This window comes from Propithecus coquereli, unplaced genomic scaffold (assembly GCF_000956105.1).
Source record: "Propithecus coquereli isolate 6110/MARCELLA unplaced genomic scaffold, Pcoq_1.0 Scaffold243, whole genome shotgun sequence".
Taxonomy (NCBI): domain Eukaryota; kingdom Metazoa; phylum Chordata; class Mammalia; order Primates; family Indriidae; genus Propithecus; species Propithecus coquereli.
In genome coordinates, this window is record NW_012147986.1 from 3658333 (window position 1) to 3683928 (window position 25596).

General features: G+C 40.9%; 2 protein-coding genes across 2 annotated transcripts in view; both read left to right on the plus strand.

Annotated features, from left to right (window-relative positions):
• The window catches only part of AAK1 (AP2 associated kinase 1), a 75638-nt gene that overhangs the window by 15764 nt on the left and 34278 nt on the right, over window positions 1-25596 (plus strand). The window contains exons 6-13 of the mRNA XM_012646469.1: window positions 1354-1457; window positions 7009-7088; window positions 10612-10766; window positions 11747-12048; window positions 14930-15196; window positions 19835-20064; window positions 21525-21682; window positions 23251-23355. Of these exons, the coding sequence (XP_012501923.1) occupies window positions 1354-1457; window positions 7009-7088; window positions 10612-10766; window positions 11747-12048; window positions 14930-15196; window positions 19835-20064; window positions 21525-21682; window positions 23251-23355 (1401 nt within the window). The remainder of the gene's footprint in view (window positions 1-1353; window positions 1458-7008; window positions 7089-10611; window positions 10767-11746; window positions 12049-14929; window positions 15197-19834; window positions 20065-21524; window positions 21683-23250; window positions 23356-25596) is intronic.
• Window positions 2681-4291, plus strand: LOC105812100 (importin subunit alpha-1-like). Its single transcript, XM_012646470.1, is given in 1 exon segment — window positions 2681-4291. A coding segment is annotated over 1 exon segment (1590 nt). The 5' UTR covers window positions 2681-2701.

Consider the following 25596-nt stretch of genomic DNA (forward strand, 5'->3'; position numbering starts at 1 on the left):
CCCCGATACAAGGTCCCTGCTCCTTTTTTCAGTTTCTTCCAGTAGTATCACCATTCAAGCTTGGATGAATGAAATTTAAGATTTTTTTGGATCTGGCTAGCAAGAGAGAGGGAAGAATTGGTCATTTCCTCAGCTGTATGTTGTTTGTTTGTTTTGGAGTTTCTATTGTTTTCATTACATTCTTTCTACTCTCATCACTGTCATCATAGTATATACTCTCTATATATACAGAGTCTATTTAGTATAGACTCTGTCAGCTCATGCCTGGACTGGCCACCACCTTCTCTCCTTTCTCTTCAATCTATCCAACATACCCTCACCAAAAGATTCATCTTATAAAACGTCACCCTCTCATGTCCTTGTTTAGGAGACTTCAGCAGCTTGCCAGTGGTCCCACAGTAGGGCCCAGATTCTTAGTGTGGCATTTAAGATCTTTCATATACTGTTTCTATCCCACCCACCCAACCTTCTCTCTACCCTGCCTCCTGGCTCCTCTGTTTCCTTGCAGCAGAGCATTCTCATCTTTCTCCAAATCCTTCTTTGTTCAGACTGTTCTCTCACTCGGAATGTCTTTTTCTCTGTTTTCCCTGACTAACTAAATTCTGTCCTGCCTTCAAGAACCACTTCAAGTCCTGTGTCTTCTGCAAGGCCTTCACAAGATTGCAGCCTCACTGATTTTTCTGAACTTAGTGTCCAAATCATTCATTTTATTACTTAAGCAATAAACGGCCAGGCATTGTTGTTTATATGTATAGGCATACGTTTGTGTGTCTTCTTAAAGATTTTTTTCCTGAGGATTTTGCCAGCTTCAGAGAGGCAGAAGCTTAAAGAACCTGGAAATAGACAGGTGATCTATAGATCACCATAAAAGTGATATGTATGTGTTACTTGATAATTTCTTTTAAACTGGAAACCGGCTAATATCTCCAATAAAAGAATAATAAGTAAATTCATGAAGTTTGGGTTTTGGTTATAATTATCAAGAATAGTCATTTGTTTAGTAAGATAGTATGAACCAAGAAAGCCAGAAGTAAGATCATGTAACCTAGGTATCAGAATGTGAAGGTGGTAACTTTCACACTGAGAGCTTGAGTTGCTGTTGTGCAGGGCACAGAATATGAACTTCAAGTATCTTTGATACAATGCAAATACTTTACTTTCTTGTGGATAGTAAATATTTCAGGAAAGCTAGAGCTTCTCTGAGAGGGGAGGGAAAGGTTAATTGTACTACCTGACTTTTATGAGAAATAAAAATGTAAAAACAACAAAATTTTGGTAGTAGAGATAGAAATTATGCTTCCTAGCTAATGTAATAACTGTTGGGATATTATTAACTTCACATGTTTGTTTTAGGGTATATGTTGGAACCAGACCCCGACAAAAGGCCAGATATTTACCAGGTCTCCTACTTCTCATTTAAACTACTCAAGAAAGAATGCCCAATTCCAAATGTACAGGTATGTGAGTGGTGCTTTTTAAGGGAGATAAACATCATGAAATTGCCATTTCGATTTCCTGGGGTGTTAATCACCTGTTTAAATGAATATAGATGCCCCTTGCTTTACCTGCCAGGGAGCATTCAGACAAAGCTAACGCAGTTGCTATAAAGGGAATCCAGTTTTCCCATGGAATTTAATTATAAAACTGAGGCAACTATACTGAACAATATAGTGCCCTAGGTATTGAATTGAACACGTTGGGCGAAGATTGACCAACTTCATGTCTTGTCGACTTTTACAGTTCACTAAGAGCCACGTGCCTATTATTTTACCTAGAGGTGATTAGGCAGCTGCTTTCCTGAGGCAAGACCTTGGACTTGCCCTCATGCCTGTTGGAATTTAAGCTCCTTGTCCCTTTTCTCCTTCCTTGTAGCAGAGCTTTCTTGATTTTGCTTCTGCTGTTGGCCAGCTATTAGGTCATTAAATATGAAATGTCCGATTTCAAATCAAACATGTAGTTTGTTATATCTCAAACAAGAAGCAGTACAGTTAATCAAAGTATGCACCTAAACTATCAATACAGTTTTGCCATCTTAACAGTAGCTTGTTTATGCCAGCAGCAAAGAAGCCTGGAGAGTAAGTGGCAATGAAATCATAAAAGGCGTTTTCCACAGCTTGTTGCGAATTGAATATTTTTCCTTGCAAGAAGTAAACCAATGCCTGGAAGAAGTGATAGTCAGTGGTGCAAGGTCTTGAAGACAGAGAGTTTCCAAGTCCAGCTCCTGTAGTTTGAGTAGCATTGTTTGTGTGACACGTGGTCAAGCATTGTATTGCAAGAGTATTGGCCTGTCTCTATTGACCAATCTCGGCTGCTTAATTGCAAGCATCCTCATCATTTTGTCCAATTGGTTGCAGTAGACATCTGCTGTAATCGATTGACCAGGTTTCATGAAGCTGGAGTGGATAAGAACCAGCGCTGGACCACCAAACTGACACCATTAGCTTTTTTTGATGAATATTTGGTTTTGGACTGTGTTTTGGCACTTCAACTTTATCTAACCATTGTGCCAAATGCCTGCGATTGTCAAAAAGAATCTATTTTTCATCACACATAAAAATATAGTGTAGAAATGAACACGGTCTTCAGGCTCAGCTCCTATGGAAGTTTCTAGGGCAGCTGACTCACAGGCTCTTGAGTTCCCGCACCGCCTCCTGTGGAAACTTGAGCTTGCTGTGCAGCTTTCTCCTTTTGTCTCATAACCATGTCCACCAACGAGAATGCTAATTCACCAGCTGCCCGACTTAACAGATTCAATAACAAGGGAAAAGACAGTACAGAAATGAGGTGGCGCCGAATAGAAGTTAATGTGGAATTGAGAAAAGCTAAGAAGGATGACCAGATGCTGAAAAGGAGAAATGTAAGCTTGTTTCCTGATGATGCTACTTCTCCACTGCAGGAAAACCACAACAACCAGGGCACTGTAAATTGGTCTGTTGATTTCATTGTCAAAGGCATAAATAGGACCAATGTGGAAAGCCAGCTCCAAGCTACTCAAGCTGCCAGGAAACTACTTTCTAGAGAAAAACAGCCCCCCATAGACAACATAATCCTGGCTGATTTGATCCCAAAATTTGTGTCCTTCTTGGGCAAAACTGATTGTAGTCCCATTCAGTTTGAATCTGCTTGGGCGCTCACTAACATTGCTTCTGGGACATCAGAACAGATGAAGGCCATGGTAGATGGAGGTGCTATCCCAGCATTCATTTCTCTGTTGGCATTTCCCCATCCTCACATCAGTGAACAAGCTGTATGGGCTCTAGGAAACATTGCAGGTGATGGTTCAGTTTTCCGAGACTTGGTTATCAAGTATGGTGCAGTTGACCCACTGTTGGCTCTTGTGGCTGTTCCTGACATGTCATCTTTAGCATATGGTTACTTACGTAATCTTACCTGGACACTTTCAAACCTTTGTCGCGACAAGAATTCTGCACCACCATTAGATGCTGTTGAACAGATTCTTTCTACATTAGTTCGTCTCCTGCATCACGATGATCCAGAGATATTAGCAGATACCTGCTGGGCTATTTCCTACCTTACTGATGGTCCAAATGAAAGGATTGAAATGGTTGTAAAAACAGGAGTTGTGCCCCAACTTGTGAAGCTTCTAGGAGCTACTGAATTGCCAACTGTGACTCCTGCACTAAGAGCCATAGGGAATATTGTCATTGGGACAGATGAACAGACTCAGGTTGTGATTGATGCAGGAGCACTTGCCATCCTTCCCAGCCTGCTGACCAACCCCAAAACCAATATTCAGAAGGAAGCTACATGGATGATGTCAAATATCACAGCTGGCCGTCAGGACCAGATACAGCAAGTTGTGAATCATGGATTAGTCCCATTCCTCATTGGTGTTCTCTCTAAGGCAGACTTTAAGACACAAAAGGAAGCTGTATGGGCTGTGACCAACTATACAAGTGGTGGAACAGTTGAACAGATTGTATACCTTGTTCATTGTGGCATAATAAAACCATTGACGACCCTCTTAACTGCGAAAGATACCAAAATTATTCTGGTTATTCTGGATGCCATTTCAAATATCCTTTAGGCTGCTGAGAAACTAGGTGAAACTGAGAAACTTAGTATAGTGATTGAAGAATGTGGAGGCTTGGACAAAATTGAAGCTTTTCAAAACCATGAAAATAAGTCTGTGTACAAGGCTTCATTAAACTTGATAGAGAAGTATTTCTCTGTAGAGGAAGAGGAAGATCAAAATGTAGTGCCAGAAACTACCTCTGAAGGCTATACCTTCCAAGTTCAGGATGGGAATCCTGGGACCTTTAACTTTTAGATTATTCAGTCAAGGCATAAAGTTGTCGTGTACTGTTTGGTATAAGTTGGTCTTACTATTTTTCTACTAAGAACTCTTTTTAAATGTGGTTTGTTATGGTAGCACTTTTTACGATAAAACTATACTTGAACAGTTCCAAACTGTACATACTGTATGAAGCCTGTCCTCTGAAGGGGTTCTTATTCCTATGTGAAATTTCATATCTTTCAGTGTCCTGTAAATAAAGATTAAAATCCACCCTTTTCTTAAAAAAAAAAAATACAGTGTAGAAATGGTTCGCCTTTATGTCATGACAGGAAACAAAGGCAAGCTTCGAGATGATTTCTCTTCTGATGCTCATTTAATTCATGCAGTACCCATCTATCCAGCTTCTTTACTTTGCTGATTTGTTTCAAATGGTCCAATATTGTTGAACTAGTAATGTTAAACCTTGCTGCTAATTCACACATGGATTGAGATGGATTCACTTCCACTACAGCTTTCAGCTCATTATTATCCACCTTGGTCTCAGGTCGCCCACGTGGCTCATTTTCAAGATTAAAATCACCATAACAGAACTTCTCAAACCAACTCTGTACTGTGCACTCATTAGCCACATCCTTCCCAAACAGTGTTGATATTTTGAGCTGTCTGCGCTGCATGGGTTCCATGACGGAACACATATTTGAAAATAACATGAATTTTTGACTTATCCATGGTTTCACAAAAATTGCTCTAAAAAAATTTGAAAAATAATCACAAGCCAAACTGTGCATTTGAAAGACTGAGGATGTACCTTCACAGTAAAAATAAAACAAGAAGTGTCAAAGTGAAATGTCAGAGATACCAACTGTCAAACTTAGTACTTAAGGAAATCGGACATTTCACACTTAATAATCTCATATAACTCACACTCCTTTCTCTACTTTCCCAACACATGAGGCTATAAGAATGTTTTCTACACTTACTAATCCTAAACTCTGTACTCACAGTTTTAATAGCAAAATACTGGCCAGATGTGGTGGCTCACGCCTATAATCCTAGCACTCTGGGTGGCCAAGGCAGGAAGATCACTTGAGGTCAGGAGTTCGAGACCAGCCTGAGCAAGAGTGAGACCCCGTCTCTACTAAAAATAGAAGAAATTAGCCAGGCATGGTGTCACACACCTGTATTCCCAGCTATTCGAGAGTTTGACACAGGGAAGTGGCTTGAGCTGAGGAGTTTGAGGTTGCAGTGAGCTATAATGATGCCACTGCACTCTAGCTGGGGTGACAGAGCAAGACTCTGTCTCAAAAAAAAAAAAGAACAAAATGCTTGCAAACACCTTTTTTTTTTTTTTTTACAATCTTTGCATATTTTTCATGTCATATTATTCAATTCTCCTGAATATTTTACTAATGGATGCTGTAATAAATAGATTCTTTTCTGAAACTTTCTTGCTAGTGTCTCTAGTAATGAACTTTTGATGTCAGTACTGGGGCTTGAGGGTGTTGATAAATAACTCCTCTTTCATCCCCACATTTACAATCAGATGTGGGACTCATTCAGACGGAGCTTAGAATATTGGCCTTATTACTAATAAGATTGAGTCGGAGGACACAGCCTGACCAGTCAGGCTTGCTAACATTAGGTCCACATGACCGAGGTATAAATGCCTGATTCCTGAGGGATTGGCACTTCCATAAAGGAGGGAGGGCAAGGGCGAACCAGACCAGCTCACTCTTTCTCCCAGTCTTATCAGTCAAATAAGTTTCTCTTCTCCCTTCAGAGAGGGATGCTTGAAGGGTGGAGGAGATACTAGGAGATGTTTTCCAGCAGAAATTCCCCCCACCTGGAAACATGAAGGAAATGAGGGGACCCTCCTAACAAGCCAGTTTTATAACTAGGATTCTGTTTGTCAGGTTTCCCAGACTGAAAGGAGGGATACTGTATAGTAACCTAATGTGGCCGTATTTTATTTTCTATTTCCACTTTCCCATTCATAAAGTTAAATAATGTGAAATATAATTGGAAGCATTCAGATTGATAACTAGTTTTTAAAAAGTAAGCTTCGCAAGTCTCGGGTCATTTGGTACTCACTCAGTAGCCGTAAGCAGTTGTTTTGTGGTTAGGGACAGCTAGCTGGTGCTCCCTCAAGAGGTGATATTGGATGGTGGGTGATATAGAACTGAAGCTAGAGGAACTTTGCTTGGCTTGTGGATTGAGTAGTGCCTCACATGCTGGGAAGAGGTGCTGGCTCAGTAACCATACATATCGGGTGGCTGTGGTTTTTTCTCCGAGCATTCTAACTAGTAGACTGAGTGCACCCTGGTTTGACAGACTGGTCAGCCTTAACTTCTCTCAGATCTGACTGGGAGCTTGAATAATATAGGTTACAGACATCTCCTTCCTATTCTTTTCATAGCATCACTTCTAAGCTGTGCTATAGGAGCTTACTGAAATCAAGGTACTGAAATCAAGCCCCCGTGAACTCAGCCTGGTACAGAAGGTGGAGATTGATCAGGGAGAATGTGCTGCACGCAGGCAGTTCTCTCTTCTTCTCAGATACTTTGCTTCCTGATTGCAGCTGAGTCTGATGTGCATTTGGTTATCTTCCCTTCCCTCCACTAGACAGAGCTCAGGGCCTGAAAGCTGCTCCAGAAGATCCCAAAATGTATTTGTATCAGCTCAGAGCCCTGGTTAGGTGGTTATTCTTTTCTTTAATCTGTGATGTCCTTTTTTTCCTTTAAATTCTATAGAACTCTCCCATTCCTGCAAAGCTTCCCGAACCAGTGAAAGCCAGTGAGGCAGCTGCAAAAAAGACTCAGCCAAAGGCCAGGTAAGAAATGCCTTCATGAGCACATGTTCTGCTTCAATTGCCACAGCAGCAGAGGAGGATGCCTGGTGTTTTTTATTCTTACATTGCCATGACCAGAGGCTGCACAGACCAGGAAAGCAAGCTCTGTCCCCCCTAGGCAGAAATTGTTCTTTGGGGATGCAAAAAGCAATATAATGAAATATTGCTATCTACATTTGAAAGAGAATCAAGAATCTACAGCTGTTTCCTTTACATGGGAATAGGCACAGGGGCATTCAGAGATGTGGCAACAGCAGACTTTAAATGTCGATAGTACAAGAAGGTCCAAAACATGGCTTTTGATTAGCCTCATTCACTACCCTAATCCTCAACCTGTCTTTCTTTCTTACTTTTATGGCTCCAGCCACATTAGGAGAGTACAGGTCAAAGCACAGAGTCCCTGAATAGCAAAAGACCCTGGAGATCTTAGTTAATCATGGTGTATACAACCTACGGTCTTCCAAGAAGCAGATGCCAAGAGAGGATTAAACAAGCAAAGATGTTATTTGGGGAAATGCCCATGTGAGAGAAAAGAGCCCAGAAAGGCTGGGAGGGCCATCATGGGGCAGTGCAAGTGTGACCCAGAGAGAGCGAGGAGAAGCATGGGCTGAAGTGACCTAGACTCTCACACAATTTAAGAAAGGCTTACCAAAGGTGTTGGAGAGTCCTTGTGCCAAAGTCATCCGGCAGAGGCATCCCCAGTCTCCCAGGAGTCCATGTGACTGGGATATTAAGGCTGGGAGCAACCTGTGGGAAGTGTGGCCTCAGGGCCAACATGGCAATGGATGTGGGGACACAGCAGCTAGGGCATTGGTCTTTTGTGCCCCATGTAGATGAAGGTCTGCAAGGCACATTCTCATGGCTGCCATACCTTCCAAATGGCAAATTCTGGAGGTAGCCCAGGACATGTTTAGACCCCTCTTTTTCAACCACTTTACCTTGGCAAGCAATTGTTAGTGGCAAACTGTGTCAACAAAGTACCCAGGATGGGAATATGTGAATTTTAATAGAACAGTAAAGTAAGTTACGTATTTTTAAAAATTCTTGACTATCTGTAGAATGTTCTATATGCTGTGTATATACAGTTATTCCAGATGTGGCTCTAAAGTAACGAGACTTCGGTTTTTAATGAACATAGCAAACTTACTTAACAAGCAAAACTTGTTACTTTGTAGTCTGTCCATTTCTTAATAGTAATTCTGCCATACTCACCTCTTTGAGAGTTGGCTTTGGGGCTGATTTAATTAGCTCAGTCTTTTGGGTTTATGGCCATCTTGTATTAGACTCAAACATGGTATACAGTGAGGCTAAGCAAGGATCCTTTTCCTTGTTCCCACAAAACACACACATGGAAGTCCATACAAACTAACATTTTAGACATTCTACAGTTTATAAAACACTTTCAGTTATTGACACATTTGATGTTCACATCTGCCTTATAATGTAGGCTTATGTATGTTTCTCCATTTTACACATAAGGGATCCACAACTGAAAGAGGTTAAATGACATGCCCATTATCATGCAGTTAGTGGAGAGCAGGAGCTCAAATGTAGTTTTCTCTACTCCATATCCCATTGTTTCTAAGATGTCCCCCTCAGGAGAAGACCAATGTGGAGGTTCTTGCATTTGGATTTGTACAGAAGTCTGTTCACCTCCATCACCCTTAGTTTTTTCTTTCTTACACCTTTATCTTCTCCAATATCTGTCCCATTTTCCTTCCCACCTCCCTTCCCTGGGTTATAGCCTGTGTGATAGCTGTTACATTACCAATTCCCCACCCTACAAGTACCTCCCTTTAGCAGGATGCTAGTAAGAAGTTTCTGGGTCCAGGATGGACATTCCTTGGAGTTACATCATGGGGAAGGATGTGGAGACAGCTGCTTTGCTTCCTGCTTTCCATTTCATGGAGGCTGTTTTGAAAATATTTTGGCAAAGCACACTTCGGAAGTATTTATGAAACTGATTCATTTGACCTAACTTCACTTATACTCCTTAAAGTGTAGTTTCAAAGGACAGCCACCTCTGATCTGAGTTAGGTAGTAGCCAGCTGCCTGGACCACTGTAAATGAATGGAAGGTAGCACCTGGGCTTCTGTACCATCACAAGGAGCAAGCAGATCACATAGCAGTCTTCTCTGTGCCAGTTTGGATTCGATTTGGCTGGGAGTTTCAGAAAGTCCAAAATGACAGTGTCTTATAGAAGATAGATGTTTATTTTTTCTCTCAAATAAACAAAGTCTGGAGGTCCCTGGCTGGTATGGCAGTTCTGCTCCGTCAAGCCCTCAGGGATGCAGACTTCTCCAAGCTCACCACTCTCCCGTCCCTGCAGTGTAGCCATGACCACGTGGATCAATACGGCAGCATTCCAGTTCCGAGCAGCAGGGTCAAGGAATGACCATAGTAGACAGACACAGGACATGCACCAGTTATTTCTTAAGGCTTCTAGAAATTGCTGCATAACAATCTGCTTACATCTCATGTAAGCCCAGAACTTAGAAACATGACCACACCTGGTTACAAAAGAAGCCAGGCAATGTGATTTTTCAGACTGGGTGACCCTGTGCCCAGCTAAAAATTTTATTGCTATGAACAAAAGAGAGTATGTATATTGGAGGAAATCTGTCTTGAATTATTTACTTATTCCTTCTTGTTGCCATATTAGATTCTCTCATTTGCATGTTTTTCGTTGTAGAGAGACCATTTTGACTGCTAGTTACAACCAAGTTTGAGTTCTCTCTACATCTGAAAGCCACCTGCCTCAAACCCCTCTTTGCAACATTACCCAAAGTATATTTGGGGAAATCCTAGGAGGTATTGGGTAAAAGGGTCTCAATATCAAATAAGCTTGGCCAGGCGCGGTGGCTCACGCCTGTAATCCTAGCACTCTGGGAGGCCGAGGCGGGCGGATCGTTTGAGCTCAGGAGTTCGAGACCAGCCTGAGCAAGAGTGAGACCCCGTCTCTACTAAAAATAGAAAGAAATTAGCTGGACAATTAAAATATACATATAGAAAAAAAAATTAGCCGGGCATGGTGGCGCGTGCCTGTAGTCCCAGCTACTCGGGAGGCTGAGGCAGAAGGATCGCTTGAGCCCAGGAGTTTGAGGTTGCTGTGAGCTAACCTGACACCACGACACTCTAGCCCAGGCAACAGAGTGAGACTCTGTCTCAAAAAAAAAAAAAAAAAAAAGATCAAATAAGTTTGAGAAACATTGCATTGTACATAGCATTCTCTCTGAGATTCTCCGTGCACATTCAACAGGAAAAGTTCTGCTGGAAGTAAATCTGCTCAGTGTATTTTGATCAGTGTGTTAAAAACTTATTTGCCCACCAAACCTTTTTTTCAAAACAATAACACCGTGACATGCTGTGGACCATCCTTGAGGAAGTGCCAGTTAAGCAGATCTGGAAGGTTTGGGTGAATGTTGAGGGGAAAGCATTATGTGCTCTGCCTGCCCCTCCTGTTTTCCCACACTTTAACATGAATCTTTTTCTTTTCCCTTTCTAGACTGACAGATCCCATTCCCACCACAGAGACTTCAATTGCACCCCGTCAGAGGCCTAAAGCTGGGCAGACTCAGCCAAACCCAGGAATCCTTCCCATCCAGCCAGCCCTGACACCTCGGAAGAGGGCAACGGTTCAGCCCCCACCCCAGGCTGCAGGTCAGTAACTGGATCAGTTTGAAACTTGGTATACCTCTTTATTATCTTGGACTATTGGGAAATCGTAGAAAGCCTGGTTTTGCTTTAGGAATGGAATCCAGAGGCATATAAAAAATAATGATTTTCGTTTAGGAACAGGAAGTGAGCTGCTGTTGAAAGTCTATGGTAAGTGGCTGGCGAAAGGGGAGACCTGTCATTGAATTCTGAGTTGGATCTCCGAGACCACTGATGCCTGTTGTCTCTATTTTTTCTAGTCTTGGCCCAGATTTTGTTTTGGTCCATTTATCCCATACCTACTTCTTTATTTTCATATACTTCTCTTTGCCTTTAAAGAAAAGAAGCAAGACTCACCTGTTTTGACACTCACAGAGATACATTGTTTCTTTAATGCTTTGTCTCTTGAAGTCTCTGCCACCCCTCCATGTTTTGGTATTCTGTTTCTAATGAGATGAGTGAGCTTTGTTTCATAAAGAGGATTGATCCACAATATCAAGTAACTGGACACAACCATCACTTCCCCTACCAGAAAGCTGCTTTTGGTGAATTTGGTGGCAATCTACTTACAGCCACACATCCAGCCTGGGATAAGCTGTATATAAAATATCAAAGAATGCTTGTGTCATGCTGCATGCAGCCGGTGCAAAGACTGTGTTTGTGTACAGTAGCATCAAAGGCCAGTTGAATATGTAGGTATTTGGAGAAATTGACTAAATGGGATGATGGGATAAGGGAAGACTTTCTGAAGGAGGCAAGTATTGAACCTTGTTGTTACATCTTTTTTGAAAAATTTGAAGCACATAATTTAGCAAGAAGATGGAAAGACATTCCAGGTGGGACAGAGCATGTGGAAAGACAGGAGCACATGGATCTTGGGATAGATACTTTGCCTACTTGTCACCCCCTCTTTATTGCTTTGGCATGGCAGCCATTTTTGTCTGGATGAGTTTTGAGCCCTTACATGGATTTTATTCTTATTGCAGGACCCAGCAATCAGCCTGGCCTTCTAGCTAGTGTTCCCCAACCAAAAACCCAACCCCCACCCAGCCAGCCTCTGCCACAATCTCAGGCCAAGCAGCCACAGGCTCCACCCACCCCACAGCAGACGCCTTCCACTCAGGCCCAGGGTCTGCCCACTCAGGCCCAAGCCACACCCCAGCACCAGCAGCAACTCTTCCTCAAGCAGCAGCAGCCACAGCAGCAGCCACAGCAGCCACCGCCACCATCACAGCAGCCGGCGGGCGCATTCTACCAGCAGCAGCAGCAGCAGGCCCAGACTCAGCAGGTAAGGTGATCAGAGTATAAAGCGTGACCCCTGCTTCACACATAAGAGTCATGCCTGTGAAAAGGCCCACTAGGTATACGTATCTTCCTTGGCAAGTGCTGGGAGGACAGAGAGCCATTAGCCATTGCATCGTCGTTTCTCACAGATGTAGACACTAAAGCATTGAGAAGTGGATCTATCACACCCCTTCCACCTTTCTTCTCAGGCCATGAGGAATTCATCATCTGATTGATGAATTTCTAGTAAGGACTTTTTTTTTCCCCTAACATAACTACAACACCATTATCATACTGGGGAAGAATAACGATAACATTATTAACATCAAATATCTAGTAGTGTTTAACTATTTCTGATGTCTCATAATTTAAGTTGGCCCATTTGATTCAGTATCGAAACAAGGTCCACATCTAGTATTTAGTTGGTATATATTATTTTCCATTATCTAAAGTCCCCCTTTATCTATAGATTCCCTCTCCCTCGTTTTTTCCCCTTTGCCATTTATTTTTCTTTTTTAAGAAACTGGGTTGTTTGTCCTGTAGAATTTTCCACACTCTAGCTTTGGCTGATTACATCCCTGTGGTGCTGTTTGATGTTTGACCACCTTCTGTGTAAACTGGTAATGTCTTGAGGCTTACTCAACATTTGATTGTTTGACAGTTCTTTGTTCTTCCTGTATGTCACATGAGGAGGCCTACAATGTCTAGTTGCCCTCTACTCTGTTAATATGAAGGTCAATTAGTGTGCTTAGGTGTTGCCTGTCTGCTCTGTTTATTTAATGTTCTTCATTAGCTTAGTAGCTATTGCTGATTATTTCCCAAGTACATTAATTCATTAGGGATGGCAAAATGATATCCTCATATTCCTTCCTCGTCTAGGGGCTGGATTTTTTTCTATGAAGAAATTTATTCATCAACCCTTCAGTTACCTTAACCTACTGTTTGTACACAAAAGGCAGGAGAAATGCTTGGTTCTTTCCATTTGTTTACCAGTTTCAGAGTAAACATTTGTTCCCTATTATCATTCAAGGGTGAACAGTGAGGTTTTTGTTTTGTTTTGTATCGTTATGAATTTGTGGATTTTAACATATTTGGTATCTTTCATTCTTTTTTTTAAGTTCTCACAACTCAGATGATTTTTTTAAATTTATTTTTTTGGTATCTTTTAATACATTGTAGTTTTTAAAAATTTGTTTATTTTGATGCTCAAATTGTCCCAACTTTGGCCAGTGAAAGTCTTTTCAAATTGGCTCCTGGGTCCTTTGGATGTGACTCCAGTAGTCTTAAATGGTTTCCTTGCCATCCAGAGTAACAAGCCGCGTCCCAGGATGATTCCGTCTTCAACCTGGAATCATCCATTTTTCTCAAGTGCTCTGTTTCTTTTTAATGGAAATGATATTTGAAAACCACAGTTTTAGTGCTAGAGATACTCATTTGCTAATGCGTTGGTTGTTGGTTCCAGGCCTTCTCAGTGGAAAATTAGAAAACTGGTTTGGTTTGGTTTGGTTAGAGAATATGCGTTATGAATTCAGATTTGTATTCCTTATTCAGATTTGTAATTACAAGATTTTTGTTTAACTTCTTAGATTTTGTTGTATTTTTCTCATCTGAAAAAAAATCTTGATTCCTAACAGCATTAACATAGTTAAGTTACAGTTTTAAGATAGCAATACCGATATGATTACTGAAAAGTTTAAGATTTCTTTGCCCTTCCCCCACTGCTAAATTTGACTGGCTAAAAAAAAAAAAAAAAAAAGATTTCTTTGCCCTTTTTACCCTTAGAATGTTTTAGCACATTATTTTGTGGGGAGTTTAGCTACCAATTTGATACACAGGTTTTTATTTGCTTCATTTTGCTTTTGATTTTTAGTTATTGCTTTTTAAATTTTGGGTTAATTTTATGAATATGTAAAATATTTAGATAGTTTCAAAGTTAAATCTGCAAAATTCCATTTCTTCCAAGCATAAATAGAGCTGTCACTCATTCCTATTTATGACTTGAGAGTGTTTCATTTAATATATCCTTCAGGATATATCTATCATAGTTTATTCAGTCAGTCTCCTGTTTATAGACATTTGGATTGTTTCCAGCATTTTGCTGTTATAAATAGACAGCTATTTTTTAATATCTATGTTTTTGTTAACCATTTAACTTTGCCCCAGTAGACAAACAATATCTTCCCATTAACTCTGTAACTAAGTAACAGTATTTGGGATGTTCAAAGATAAGATCTTAACTTTTGTTCACCAGTGGGCCTTTGTTGTGAACTCTATATGCCTAGCATGTAGTTCCTAGTAGTGGGGATTAGAGAGACATATGTGAAGTATTGTAGAGAGTACAGTGAATATCTTGAATGTTTAAAGATGGCAGAGTTTAATAAAAATAGAGCTCTGGGGAAATAATTTGCAGAAAGACTTGAGATGAGTCTTAACAGCTGGGTTAACATTTAGGTTATTCTTTTCAATGTTGTCATTGCTTCCTCCTATTCGTGTAGGGAAGCATTTTAATCTTGGCTGCTTCAAATCCCTGTATAAGAGGGATTATTTCTGCGATGGGCAGATCATTTATTAGCTTCTGTTACACTCCGGCTTGTGGAGCACGTGATGTCAGATAGCTTCCCTCAGGCTAGGTCTGGAAAGCCACTTGGAAGGGTAGTCTGTATGCAGCGGATAGCGCCTGGCAGCGTAAGATACTGCCGTGTCGATTGTAATGCCCTGAAGTTTCCATCATGAATTTTCAGGCCTAGCTAAAAGACTTCTTCTACCTGCCCTTGCCTTTGACTCTAGCATTGATTTTCGTTGTTACTGAGACATTTGTCTTTTGTGAATGGTGTTCTGGGACAGGCCCTTATTCACCTCATTTCTTGCCACTTTCTCCTGCTCAGTTTCAAGCTGTACATCCAGCGACCCAACAGCCAGCGATTGCTCAGTTCCCTGTAGTGTCTCAAGGAGGCTCTCAACAGCAGCTGATACAGAACTTCTACCAGCAGCAACAGCAGCAGCAGCAACAGCAGCTGGCCACAGCCCTGCATCAACAGCAGCTGATGACTCAGCAGGCTGCCTTGCAGCAAAAGCCCGCTCTGGCCGCAGCACAGCAGCCCCAGGTGCAGCCTGCTGCAGCGTCGCAGCCAGCCCCTGCCCAGGAGCCAGCGGTAAGAATCACCCAGGGCTCAGGACAAAAAAGCAGAAGAGGACTGTTCAGTGAGGGCGAGGGAAAGGGCAGGAAAGAGGTGGCACCAGCTGGCGAGGCGGGGCCTCTGACCTAGGGCTAGGTTGCTTTCCCGTCCTAGTGGTTAAAATATTTGATCTTTTCTTGATATATCCAAGAGGAATCTGAGGTATTCTGTAGAAGATAGAGGTTTTTAAAAAATGATTCTAGGCTACTAATGAAGAAAAACATTCTTACTTATCACTCTGAAATTAGGCTGGCAGAAAGAGCTGTTCATTGTCTCTGTCCGTGCCACTGTTGAACAGTCAGGGGCCGAGGCAGGATTAGAGCTAGTCCTTCTCCCTTCCTCAAGGGGCACTTTGATCCGTGCGCCCTTTCCAGTCTCAGGAGGTTTACGTGGCCCCACCTTTACCCTGAGCTCTGACAAGTGTTGTGTTTATTCTTTGCCTTGGATGACATTACTAGCCACATCATTTAGGTCTACCATGCAGCTCCCTTGAAGGGCCTGCTTACCTGGGACCATCTACCATGGCTTAATTCCCCAGGGCACCAGAACATCTGAGTATCCAATCATTTGAGCCATCTTGCCAATTTAGAAATTGGTCATGTTCACTTTTAGATATTGGCTGAGTATGGCATCAGAACCCTTCTCCTGATTGACCTCTACAGTTTCAACACGCTCAGGCACACTGTGCTTTGACTTTTCATAAGTGGTCTTTATTCTGTGCTCAGATATTTCTTCGTAATAGTGAGAGAGAATTTTATAGTAATAGAAAAAGGCATTTTGCATAACCAGCCAATAGAGTATCACAGCTACTCTCTTATTCCCAGGGAAGTCCAACTACTAGACGAATGAAGGAAAAGTAAGAAACCATCATTCTGAGGATTGATTTCTGATAGAATTTTGTCGCCCATCTTAAACCAGAAAACCTACATCCCTTCGAAAGGAAGCAGTGCCGTAAATAGATTGTCTTCTTTAAGTCTCAGCTAAGTGTGTCTTCGGTGTCTTTACACCTTCGTTTGTGAAGCAGCTCAGTCTTTCTGCAGGCATGTGGCAGACAGCTACTCTCTGTATTTTTAACAAGAGATAAAGTTCCTCTTGTGAAAAATTATTACATGATGTAGCTAGAAGGAATCTTAGTTATCCAGTCCAGCCCCCTCGTTTTATGGAATTGGAAACTGAGACCCAGACTAGAAAGTGATTATCTAAGACATACAGACTGACAGTAGCAAAGCTGGCAAGAACCAAAGAATCCTGATCTGTGTTTAAGGATAATAATAATAAATGCTCATCCAAGATGATGTAATGATCAATTACTGCTGACTACATTTCTTATGAGGTTCCCATCTGCTTTCCCTAGATAAAAGTGTTACTTTCTTGGGAATGAATTATGAACCTTCTCCATGTTCTCTGCGTGAAAAAGTACTTTGAACACTCACTCTGGGGTCGTTGGTTTAGGGGACAGAGAGGGAACAGGAGCAGACTGTGCTTTGGCCAGGAGCCATAGAGCTTCCCAGCTTTCACCCATCCCTATCTCTGCTGACATTTGGCAGGGCTTATCTAGAGAAGCAAGTGAGTGAATGTTAAGAATACCGTGCAGCCATCTTAAAGCAATAATCAACAAAGGGAAAATGGTCATATGCCCTAGATGTTTATTGCAGTCTTATTAATAATAGCCCAAAGAATGAAAGCAGCCTAAATTGTTTAGGAACCCAGCTGTGCAGCCATTAAAAATCATGGCTATAAAGTCATATAACGGTATGAAAAAAAGTACTCATGAGGTAATATTAAAAGAGTTGTGAGGCCAGGCGCGGTGGCTCACACCTGTAATCCTAGCACTCTTGGGGGTGCCGAGACAGGAGGACTGCTTGAGGCCAGGAGTTCGAGATCAGCCTGAGCAAGAGCGAGACCTCATCTCTACAAAAAATAGAAAAATTAGCTGGACATGGTGGCGAGCGCCTGTAGTCCCAGTTACTCGTGAGGCTGCAGCAGGAGGATCACTTGAGCCTAGGAGTTGGAGGTTGCAGTGAGCTATGATGATGCCATTGCACTCTAGCCTGAGCAACAGAGCAAGACCCTGTCTCAAAAAAAAAAAAAAAAAAAGAATTGTGAAATTATGGAAAAAGTCTGTACTTGAATAGATACTTAAATATAAGACACCAAAAAAAGATAAGAGTAGTTGCATTAGAATGGTGGAATAGAAATCTCTACTCCATATTCTTAAATTTATTGGTGTAATTATACTTTTATAATTACATATTTTAGAGTTTTCTCTAAAATATTTCAACAAGATAGACATCTGAGTCTGCCTTTTTTTTCTCCTTCTCTTGTGGTCTGTTTCTCCCTCCTTCCCTTTTCTAATCCTGTCCTTGGGTGAGGAGGCATCATGGTGCCTAAAGGAGTCCTGAGTAGCAATCAGGAGACATGGATTCTGCTTCCTGTTAACCTTGTGACCTCGGACGAACACTTGGCCTCCGTGGGCCATGGTCTCATCTCCTCTAAAGTGCGGAAGTTGGAATCTGGGTTCTCTAAAGTCCCTTTCAACTCTTACATTCTTCATTCTAAATGGAAATACAACTGTCTGGCTGACAGGGTTGCTGTGAGGAGTAGCTGAGCAGGGTGGGTGCTGCTTTGTGTCAGTAGATTGCTGTCATAAGGTGAGGTTCCTGATGGAGGCATCTGATCTTCAGTGTGCTGCATATGGAGACATAGGTAAGAGGAGGGAAAAGTATTCTTCAAGTAGTGTGGACTCTTCAAGATAAAGGGACTCGACAGTTAAGTGTCCTTTTTAGAATAATGAATGTCTCATGAAATAAGCCAATCCAGTGCATCCGCAAAGGCCCCTGGCCCCTGTGTCTGCTAGCATTCAGCCAGCTGGTATAGGGGCAACTCTGGACCCTCAGAGGAAGTTGTGGAGCTGGAGCTGTGCTCTTTTTCACAGAGCACTCTGCTTCTCCCTCAGTGGGGCAGCTCTTACGCTTCTAACCTCAGTTTGATTGATGTTAGACCCTTATATTGTATTGTGCAGCCTGTTGGTGAAGTGGTTGGTATACCACCACATGTACATAATCTCCCTCAATAAATTTTCCAAGTCCCAAGGACAGTATGAGAATAGTCAGTATCCCAAGCTATAAGCATCCTGAACCCAAGTAGCCAGGTACTCCACTTTCCCTAAGCTCTCTCAGAGCCTGCCTTTGTAGACACAAAACTGGGGGGCTGAGCTGCAGTGTGGGTGGCAGCTCTAATCCGAGATGAGGAACTGGAAGGAAGGGATGGTTAAATCCCCAGGGCACTTATATCCAACGTCATTTTATATCTAGATTGACAGCAATAAGGAAAGGGGTTTTGTGGCTTTCATAATACTTTTTGTTCATTTCCCTTGATATGGGTGACTTAGGCTGAAGGACCGCTTGTGGTCATAAGGAGATTCCCACCTGTCTGTTGGTTGATGGTGGCAGTGTGGCCTGCGTTCTGAAAATGGCCCACATCCCAAGAGTCCTTGTATTATTAACTCAATCATCATTGGGAACTTTTTATCTTCTCATTATATTCACTACCTGTTGTTCTTCAATGTTCTTTCCAAACTGAAGATTGCAACAAGTTAATCCCATTAAACCAATGCTGTATATTTTCTCAGGGATGCCACGGAAATAGGATCTTGTATACCCATCCCATCAATGAAATAAAGAGCCTTAACAACAAAACTAGGCCGGGCGCAGTGGCTCACGCCTGTAATCCTAGCTCTCTGGGAGGCCGAGGCGGGAGGATCGTTTGAGCTCAGGAGTTCGAAACCAGCCTGAGCAAGAGCGAGACCCTGTCTCTACTAAAAATAGAAAGAAATTAATTGAACAACTAAAAATATATAGAAAAAATTAACTGGGCATCGTGGCACATGCCTGTAGTCCCAGATACTTGGGAGGCTGAGGCAGAAGGATCGCTTGAGCCCAGGAGTTTGAGGTTGCTGTGAGCGAGGATGATGCCACGGCATTCTAGCCTGGGCAACAGAGTGAGACTCTGTCTCAAAAAAAAAAAAAAACAACAAAACTAAAAAGCACTACCATTTATCAATCACAGTAGAATCTGTCTCGCTCCCGACTAGTGATCTCAGCTATGGCAGAGAGGCAGGGATCTCTTAGCAGAAATCATTCAGCTTAAATGTATTTTAGCTGGAGGTTTGTCTTCACTGGCTTCTAATTGTAGTAATGGAATCTACTGCCTGCCTTTTGGAAGCATTCTGAATGAATTCCTATGTGACATCAGCAACAGAAAGTGGTCCTAAATTTCAGATATTAATGAAATCTAGATCTTTAGAGTTAGGAATAGCTTCTACAGTCTGGGCTGAATTACGTATGGTTACCTTACGTATTATTGTTGTTGACGATTGAAATTTATGTGTAAAAACCAGGCTAATACTATGTTGGTGTCAATCTCAAAGTTGCAGCTCAGATTGTCAAAGCCTGTTTTTTTTCTTTCTGGGTGTTATTAATAAACCTAGTCATTTGATTCCCATGTTAGTTCTCACTTGGCATTTTTTTGTTATGCTTATCTATTTGTTCTCCCTTTCTCTTTCTTTCTTTTTTTCTTTTTTAATGAAACACTTTACATCTCTCTTCCTAGCAGATTCAAGCCCCAGTAAGACAACAGCCAAAGGTTCAGACAACTCCACCTCCTGCCGCCCAGGGGCAGAAACTTGGATCTCTCACTCCTCCATCATCCCCCAAAACCCAACGTGCTGGCCATAGGAGGATTCTTAGTGATGTAACCCATAGTGCAGTCTTTGGGGTCCCAGCCAGCAAGTCAACCCAGCTGCTCCAGGCAGCTGCAGCCGAGGCCAGTCTCAACAAGTCCAAGTATGTGGTGCTTCCCCTTTGTTCTTACCTTTGTGAGCAAGGTCAGCCCTCGGCCATTACCATGTGATTCTTTGCATAAGTATGTAGATGAGTGTAGATGTGTGTATAGTAGTGTGTCTGTGTTTAATAAACAACTGTGAATTTGTCTCTAGTGCATGGACCATACTGATCTTAAAAAATAATTTCCAGCTGGGTACAGTGGCTCACATCTGTAATACCAGCACTTTTGGAGGCCAAGGCAAGAAGATTGCTTGAGGCCAGGAGTTCAAGACCAGCCTGGGCAACATAGCAAGACCTGGTCTCTAAAAGCAATAAATAATTTCCTACTTGGCCCATTGTTTTCATTCTCTCATCCATTCCATGCTTTACAGAGTGTTTTCTAAACTCTTAATCTGACCAAGTCTCTCCATGCTAAAAATTTTAAATTGGCTCACCGTTGCTTATCACCGTTGCTTATGGTTAACCATGATATCTGAACCCCCTGGTTAATACAGCAGGACCTGTTATATCACACAGGTGGACTTACCAGTCTCCACCTTCACGAGCCCTTTATTCATACTGTGCCCTCTCCTGGGACTGCCACTCTCCTCCTTGTCATGCTCATGAGTGCTCATTTATTCATCAGGATCCATGCCAGAGGTTACCTTTTATTTGACCCTTCCTCCGATGGGATGTATCATTTTGTCTGGACCTTTTTTTGAGAATGTTATCACATTGTATTATCATTAATTATCTGTATGTCTAGCCTGTCTAGCCTGTGCGTTCACCAAGTCAAGGACCATGCCTTACTCAACCTTTGGAAACCTGGTGACTGGCTCTGTGCCTAACATAAAGTAGATTTTGATGAGTGTTGAATAGATACAATTTCAGACCCTTAGCTTTCTTAGAACCATGCACACTGAAGTTCAAGTGTCAAGAGAGACACTTTAAGTCAAGAGAGACTTTAGAAGAAAATTAAGTAATGATACCTAGGACCCATAAAATAGTGGTAACTGTCTTTATTTCTTTTAAATTGTGCTGTATCCCTTTGTTCTATACATGCTGGATCCTGAAAGATGGAAATCAGCCTAAATAGGCCTCAGCCCCAGCCCTTCTGGGGGTCAGTTATTGTAGATAAGTTACAGTGGTCACCACAGGATGCGTAAGCCTAAGAACAAGTTTCTTTTGGATCCTGAACAGAGAGGACTTGCAAGATGAAACTGAAAAACTAAGCAAGATTAAAGAAGTAGCGGGAGGTAGTGAGTCATGAAGAAAAGACGACATTAGTTTCACAAAGTAGAAGGGGTGTCTGGAAACTACTCAGTTGCCATGGAAAGCCCTTCTAGGAAAACAATGTGGCAAATGGTAGCTTGACTCAGAAAAGAATTTGATCCTGAAATAAAGAGAAAATAAGTTGACCCTTTTTGTTGTGTTTAACTTTTATATGTCTTTTTATTTCGTGGGGGTGGGAACCTACCTAGGTCTGCAACTACCACTCCGTCAGGCTCTCCTCGGACCTCCCAACAAAATGTCTATAATCCTTCAGAAGGTTCTACATGGAATCCCTTTGATGATGACAATTTCTCTAAACTCACAGCTGAAGAACTGCTAAACAAGGACTTTGCCAAGCTGGGGGAAGGTGAGTAAGTTTTGTCTCTCTTGTGCTTCTTGATTGTAAATTCTCTGTGCTGAGGAATAACCAGGAATTAGAATGAATCTTAACTCTAGAAGGGTATGCATGTGAAAATGTAGGCTCAGGCCTTTCCTTAAAGGCTTGGTTTCAAAGTATGCATACAAATTGGTTTTTATTTTTACCAGAGCACTGAAGTCTTTTTACCTTCAGGAAATTCTGATCTACTGTGGGTGGTAGCAAGGAGATTACGAAAGCTTAGGGAAAAGACTTTTAGGAAGACTTTTAGGAAAGACTTCGTAGTGTAGATCAAGATGATAGCATTGGGCATGGTCACTCCAGGGAGGAGTGTGATGGTTCCCTCATCCTAAGTTGGTTTATTGTCCCAGAAAGTTGTCAGTGCTTGCCATGAGTGTGCCCTCACATGGACACTGAATCTTTCACTATGGTTAGAGTTCCATATTATTGTTGACTGACCACAGAAAGGAGATTAACTAAATAGAAGATATAATTCTGCTTGAAAAATAGTCTGATTTGGAAGGCAGGACACACACACACATACACACAGGCACACACTTCGAAAAACAACGGATACCCCCAGGAAAAATTCTATAATACGCAGGTCCAAAAGAGCTCTCTCAGTATAGACAAGAGCAAGGGTAAAGAAATGAGCAGAACTGAATGAATTATTGGCCAAACATTTTAGCTTTAGTTTATTATTTTACAGAAATCTTTTAAAAATCCCAGTTACTTTCCTGCCTTTTTAAATAGAATATAGGGCATAGAATTTAACTTTCTTTGACAATTCAGTTTCATTATTATGTGTGCTAGAAATTGTTCGGAGCTGTAAACAGGAGTACCTTCATGGACTATTGAAAACGGTAGTATTTTTGTACCCAAATAACTAGCCCCCAAGTTTTAATAATTTCCTGTTTCTCTTCTTACTGTTCAGCTATCAGCTTTCACATTAGGCTACTGTCACTATGCCTGTCCCTCACAACATCTCATTATTGCCATTTCTACCTCTCCCTCTTCTCATTTGCTCTTCTACACTGCTTCCAACATGAAAAACAGATCATCAGACTCATTAGAATTATATAAAAGTAAACAGATTCCAAGTGAGGGCTGGAGGCATTCTGCTCTGAGTAATATGCTTGAGATTTAGGGCTTTAGCTCTGTGCTCTCTCTCTTCTGTTATATTTATTTATTTAAAAAATTTTTAATTGTAGTAAAGTAAACATAACAAAAATTACCATCTTAATAATCTTTAAGCGTACAGTTCGGTAGTGTTAAGTGTATTTGGACTGTTGTGCAACCAATCTTCCGAACTCTTTTCATCTTACAAAACTGATGATGTGCTGTCTATTTTGATTCTTAACAATTTCCTTCTTTCTCTTAGCTGTTCTCTCAGTTATTGCAGTGACTTAGACAAGGACCTTTGAATAGCCAATGTGTCGCCATAATGCAGTAAATGCTGTCAAGTCCAGAAGTCAGTTCTGAGTGTACCCTTCACCTTCACCATTTGTATGATCACAGGATTCTGCTAGAATGAACTGAGCGGTGTTTTATCCCTCCAGGCAAACATCCTGAGAAGCTCGGAGGCTCAGCTGAGAGTTTGATCCCAGGCTTTCAATCAACCCAAGGGGACGCTTTTGCCACGACCTCATTTTCTGCTGGAACCGGTTAGTATAGCAAATACATGAGGCTCACTGTTCCTACCTTCACACTGTTTTCCATGCCACAGATAACTCTAGAATGCCAGTGAGCCCTAAATCCTGTAACTTACATTTTTCTTTATTCAAAAGCTTTCCAATCGAAGAGGGATACAGAAAGATCTAGAATCACTTTGAATTAAAGTGACAGGGTGACCTGGCAGTAACGAGGAGTACTTGTTCTCTCTAGTCCATGGACATGTCTTAAGCAAAATTTTTTTTTTTTTGTAAAGACTGTCAAGTGCAGTAGTGAGAAGAGGAAAGAATAGAACAAGGAGTTCAATCTGTAACTGTGAACAATTCTGTTAACTTGCTACCTTCAAACCAGTCGCAAATATTTCTAAATTTGAGGAATAGCACTTGTTAATCTCTTGTAATTGTTTAGGTTCTTTGGATAACTTGAAGAATCCTAATAACTAGATGTTCTGTTCTATATCTGAGGCCCTACTAAGCTGTATTTTTGTGTGTTTGTGCTTTCAGGGAAAGGGAGGTATTTTTTTTTTAAATTATAGAAGCAATAACGAGACTAATTTTTCCTCTTTATTAATAAAATTATATGTATTTATTATATGAACATTAATAATTTATAGAGAAGAAAGTTAAAATCTCCTATGATCAGACCACTGAGATAGCACAGGTATACCATCTTGATGTCTGTTACTAGCATTTAACCTTTTTAGGGTCAGATATCTTTGTGAATCTAATGAAAGTTATGGATCTTCCTCACCAAAATACCTGTGACCACAATTTTGTACAATTTTAGGGCACCACTTAAGCCTCTGATATACATCTTTGGAGTCATATTTTAAAACCTAATTTTTCCACTTAATAAACCTGGCACATTTCCCCTTCATCATTAAAGAAGCTCCTAAAATGTAATTTTAAAAATACATGCATTAAGTTCCATTATGTGGCTATATCACAATGTATTTAGCCAAATCTCTTTTTTTAAACATTAACTTGATTTCAGCATTTTACCATTGTAAATACTTCAGCCATAGATACGAGCTTTTGAAAATATTCTTGGTAGGATATAGAGTTTGATATGCTTCTAAAATTGATCTTTTTAATTATACTGATTAATTTCCACTTTTAACCTTATAATATATTCTTTGTACCTGTTTAGGCATGTGAGTAGTTTTTCTAGCCTCATAAATTTACTTCTGATTAGAACTTTGGCTGACATTACATAATATTTGATATGTAATCCTCTCTTCTTTGCCTTGTTTTCTGGATATTTTTAAATTGAAGTTTCAGTTTCTTTAACCAAGAGTTTCTTAGGATGTGTCTTCACCACATTGAGACCCACGTGGCCTATGCAGTCTTTGCTGTAGGTTACTATGGAAGGGCTTTCTATGGCCCAGTTTGTTATTGATGTTATGAATGTCCTCTGGGAATTAGTAGTTTTCATGTCAATAAACATTAATCTACAACATGATTTTTCATGGAAGAATAGTAACATTTATTTAACATCCCCTTTTATGAATATTTGGATTATTATCAATTTTTCACCATATAAATATTCTTAAAGCTTAACTTTTGTTTATATCCTTTACAGTTGCTCTAAGATAATTTCTAGGAGACTATATGCAAAATCAAAAGATATGTATATTTTAAGGCTTTTGATACATATTTCCAAATTGGCCTCCAAGAAATCTATACACATTTTATTTAGATCAACAGTGAGTGAGAGTCATTTTCCCTGCCATTTCTCCGCCCATCCCAACCCAGAGGCTGTAGACAGAGGACATTATTTACTGCGCATTTTTATTTCTTAGGGGATTTGTATTGTTTGTGTCCTTTGCCTTTTTTTCATGAATTTGTAAGAGTTCTTCATATATCATGTATTGTAAACATTTTTTCTAGTTTGTCATTGGTACTCTGAGTGTGACCTCATCTAACCCTCTCAATAGCCCTTTGAGGGTGATGTGTCATCCTCATGTTGGTTACAGTGGAGGGAACTGAGGCACAGAGAGTCTCTTTTTCAGGGCCACCAGCTAGCAAGTGGCAGAGCTAGGACATCGACCCTCTGACTCCAGAACCTTCTCATCAGGTTTTCTTCCTCTTAATGAGGAAAATTTTGTAATTGTCTTTTCCTAGAAAATCATCTGCGGTTTTAAAATTTTTAAAATTAAAATAGAACAATCTGTGTAAATCTTTCATAACATTTTCTCTGTGTAAATCTTTTATAATATTTTCTCTGTGTACATC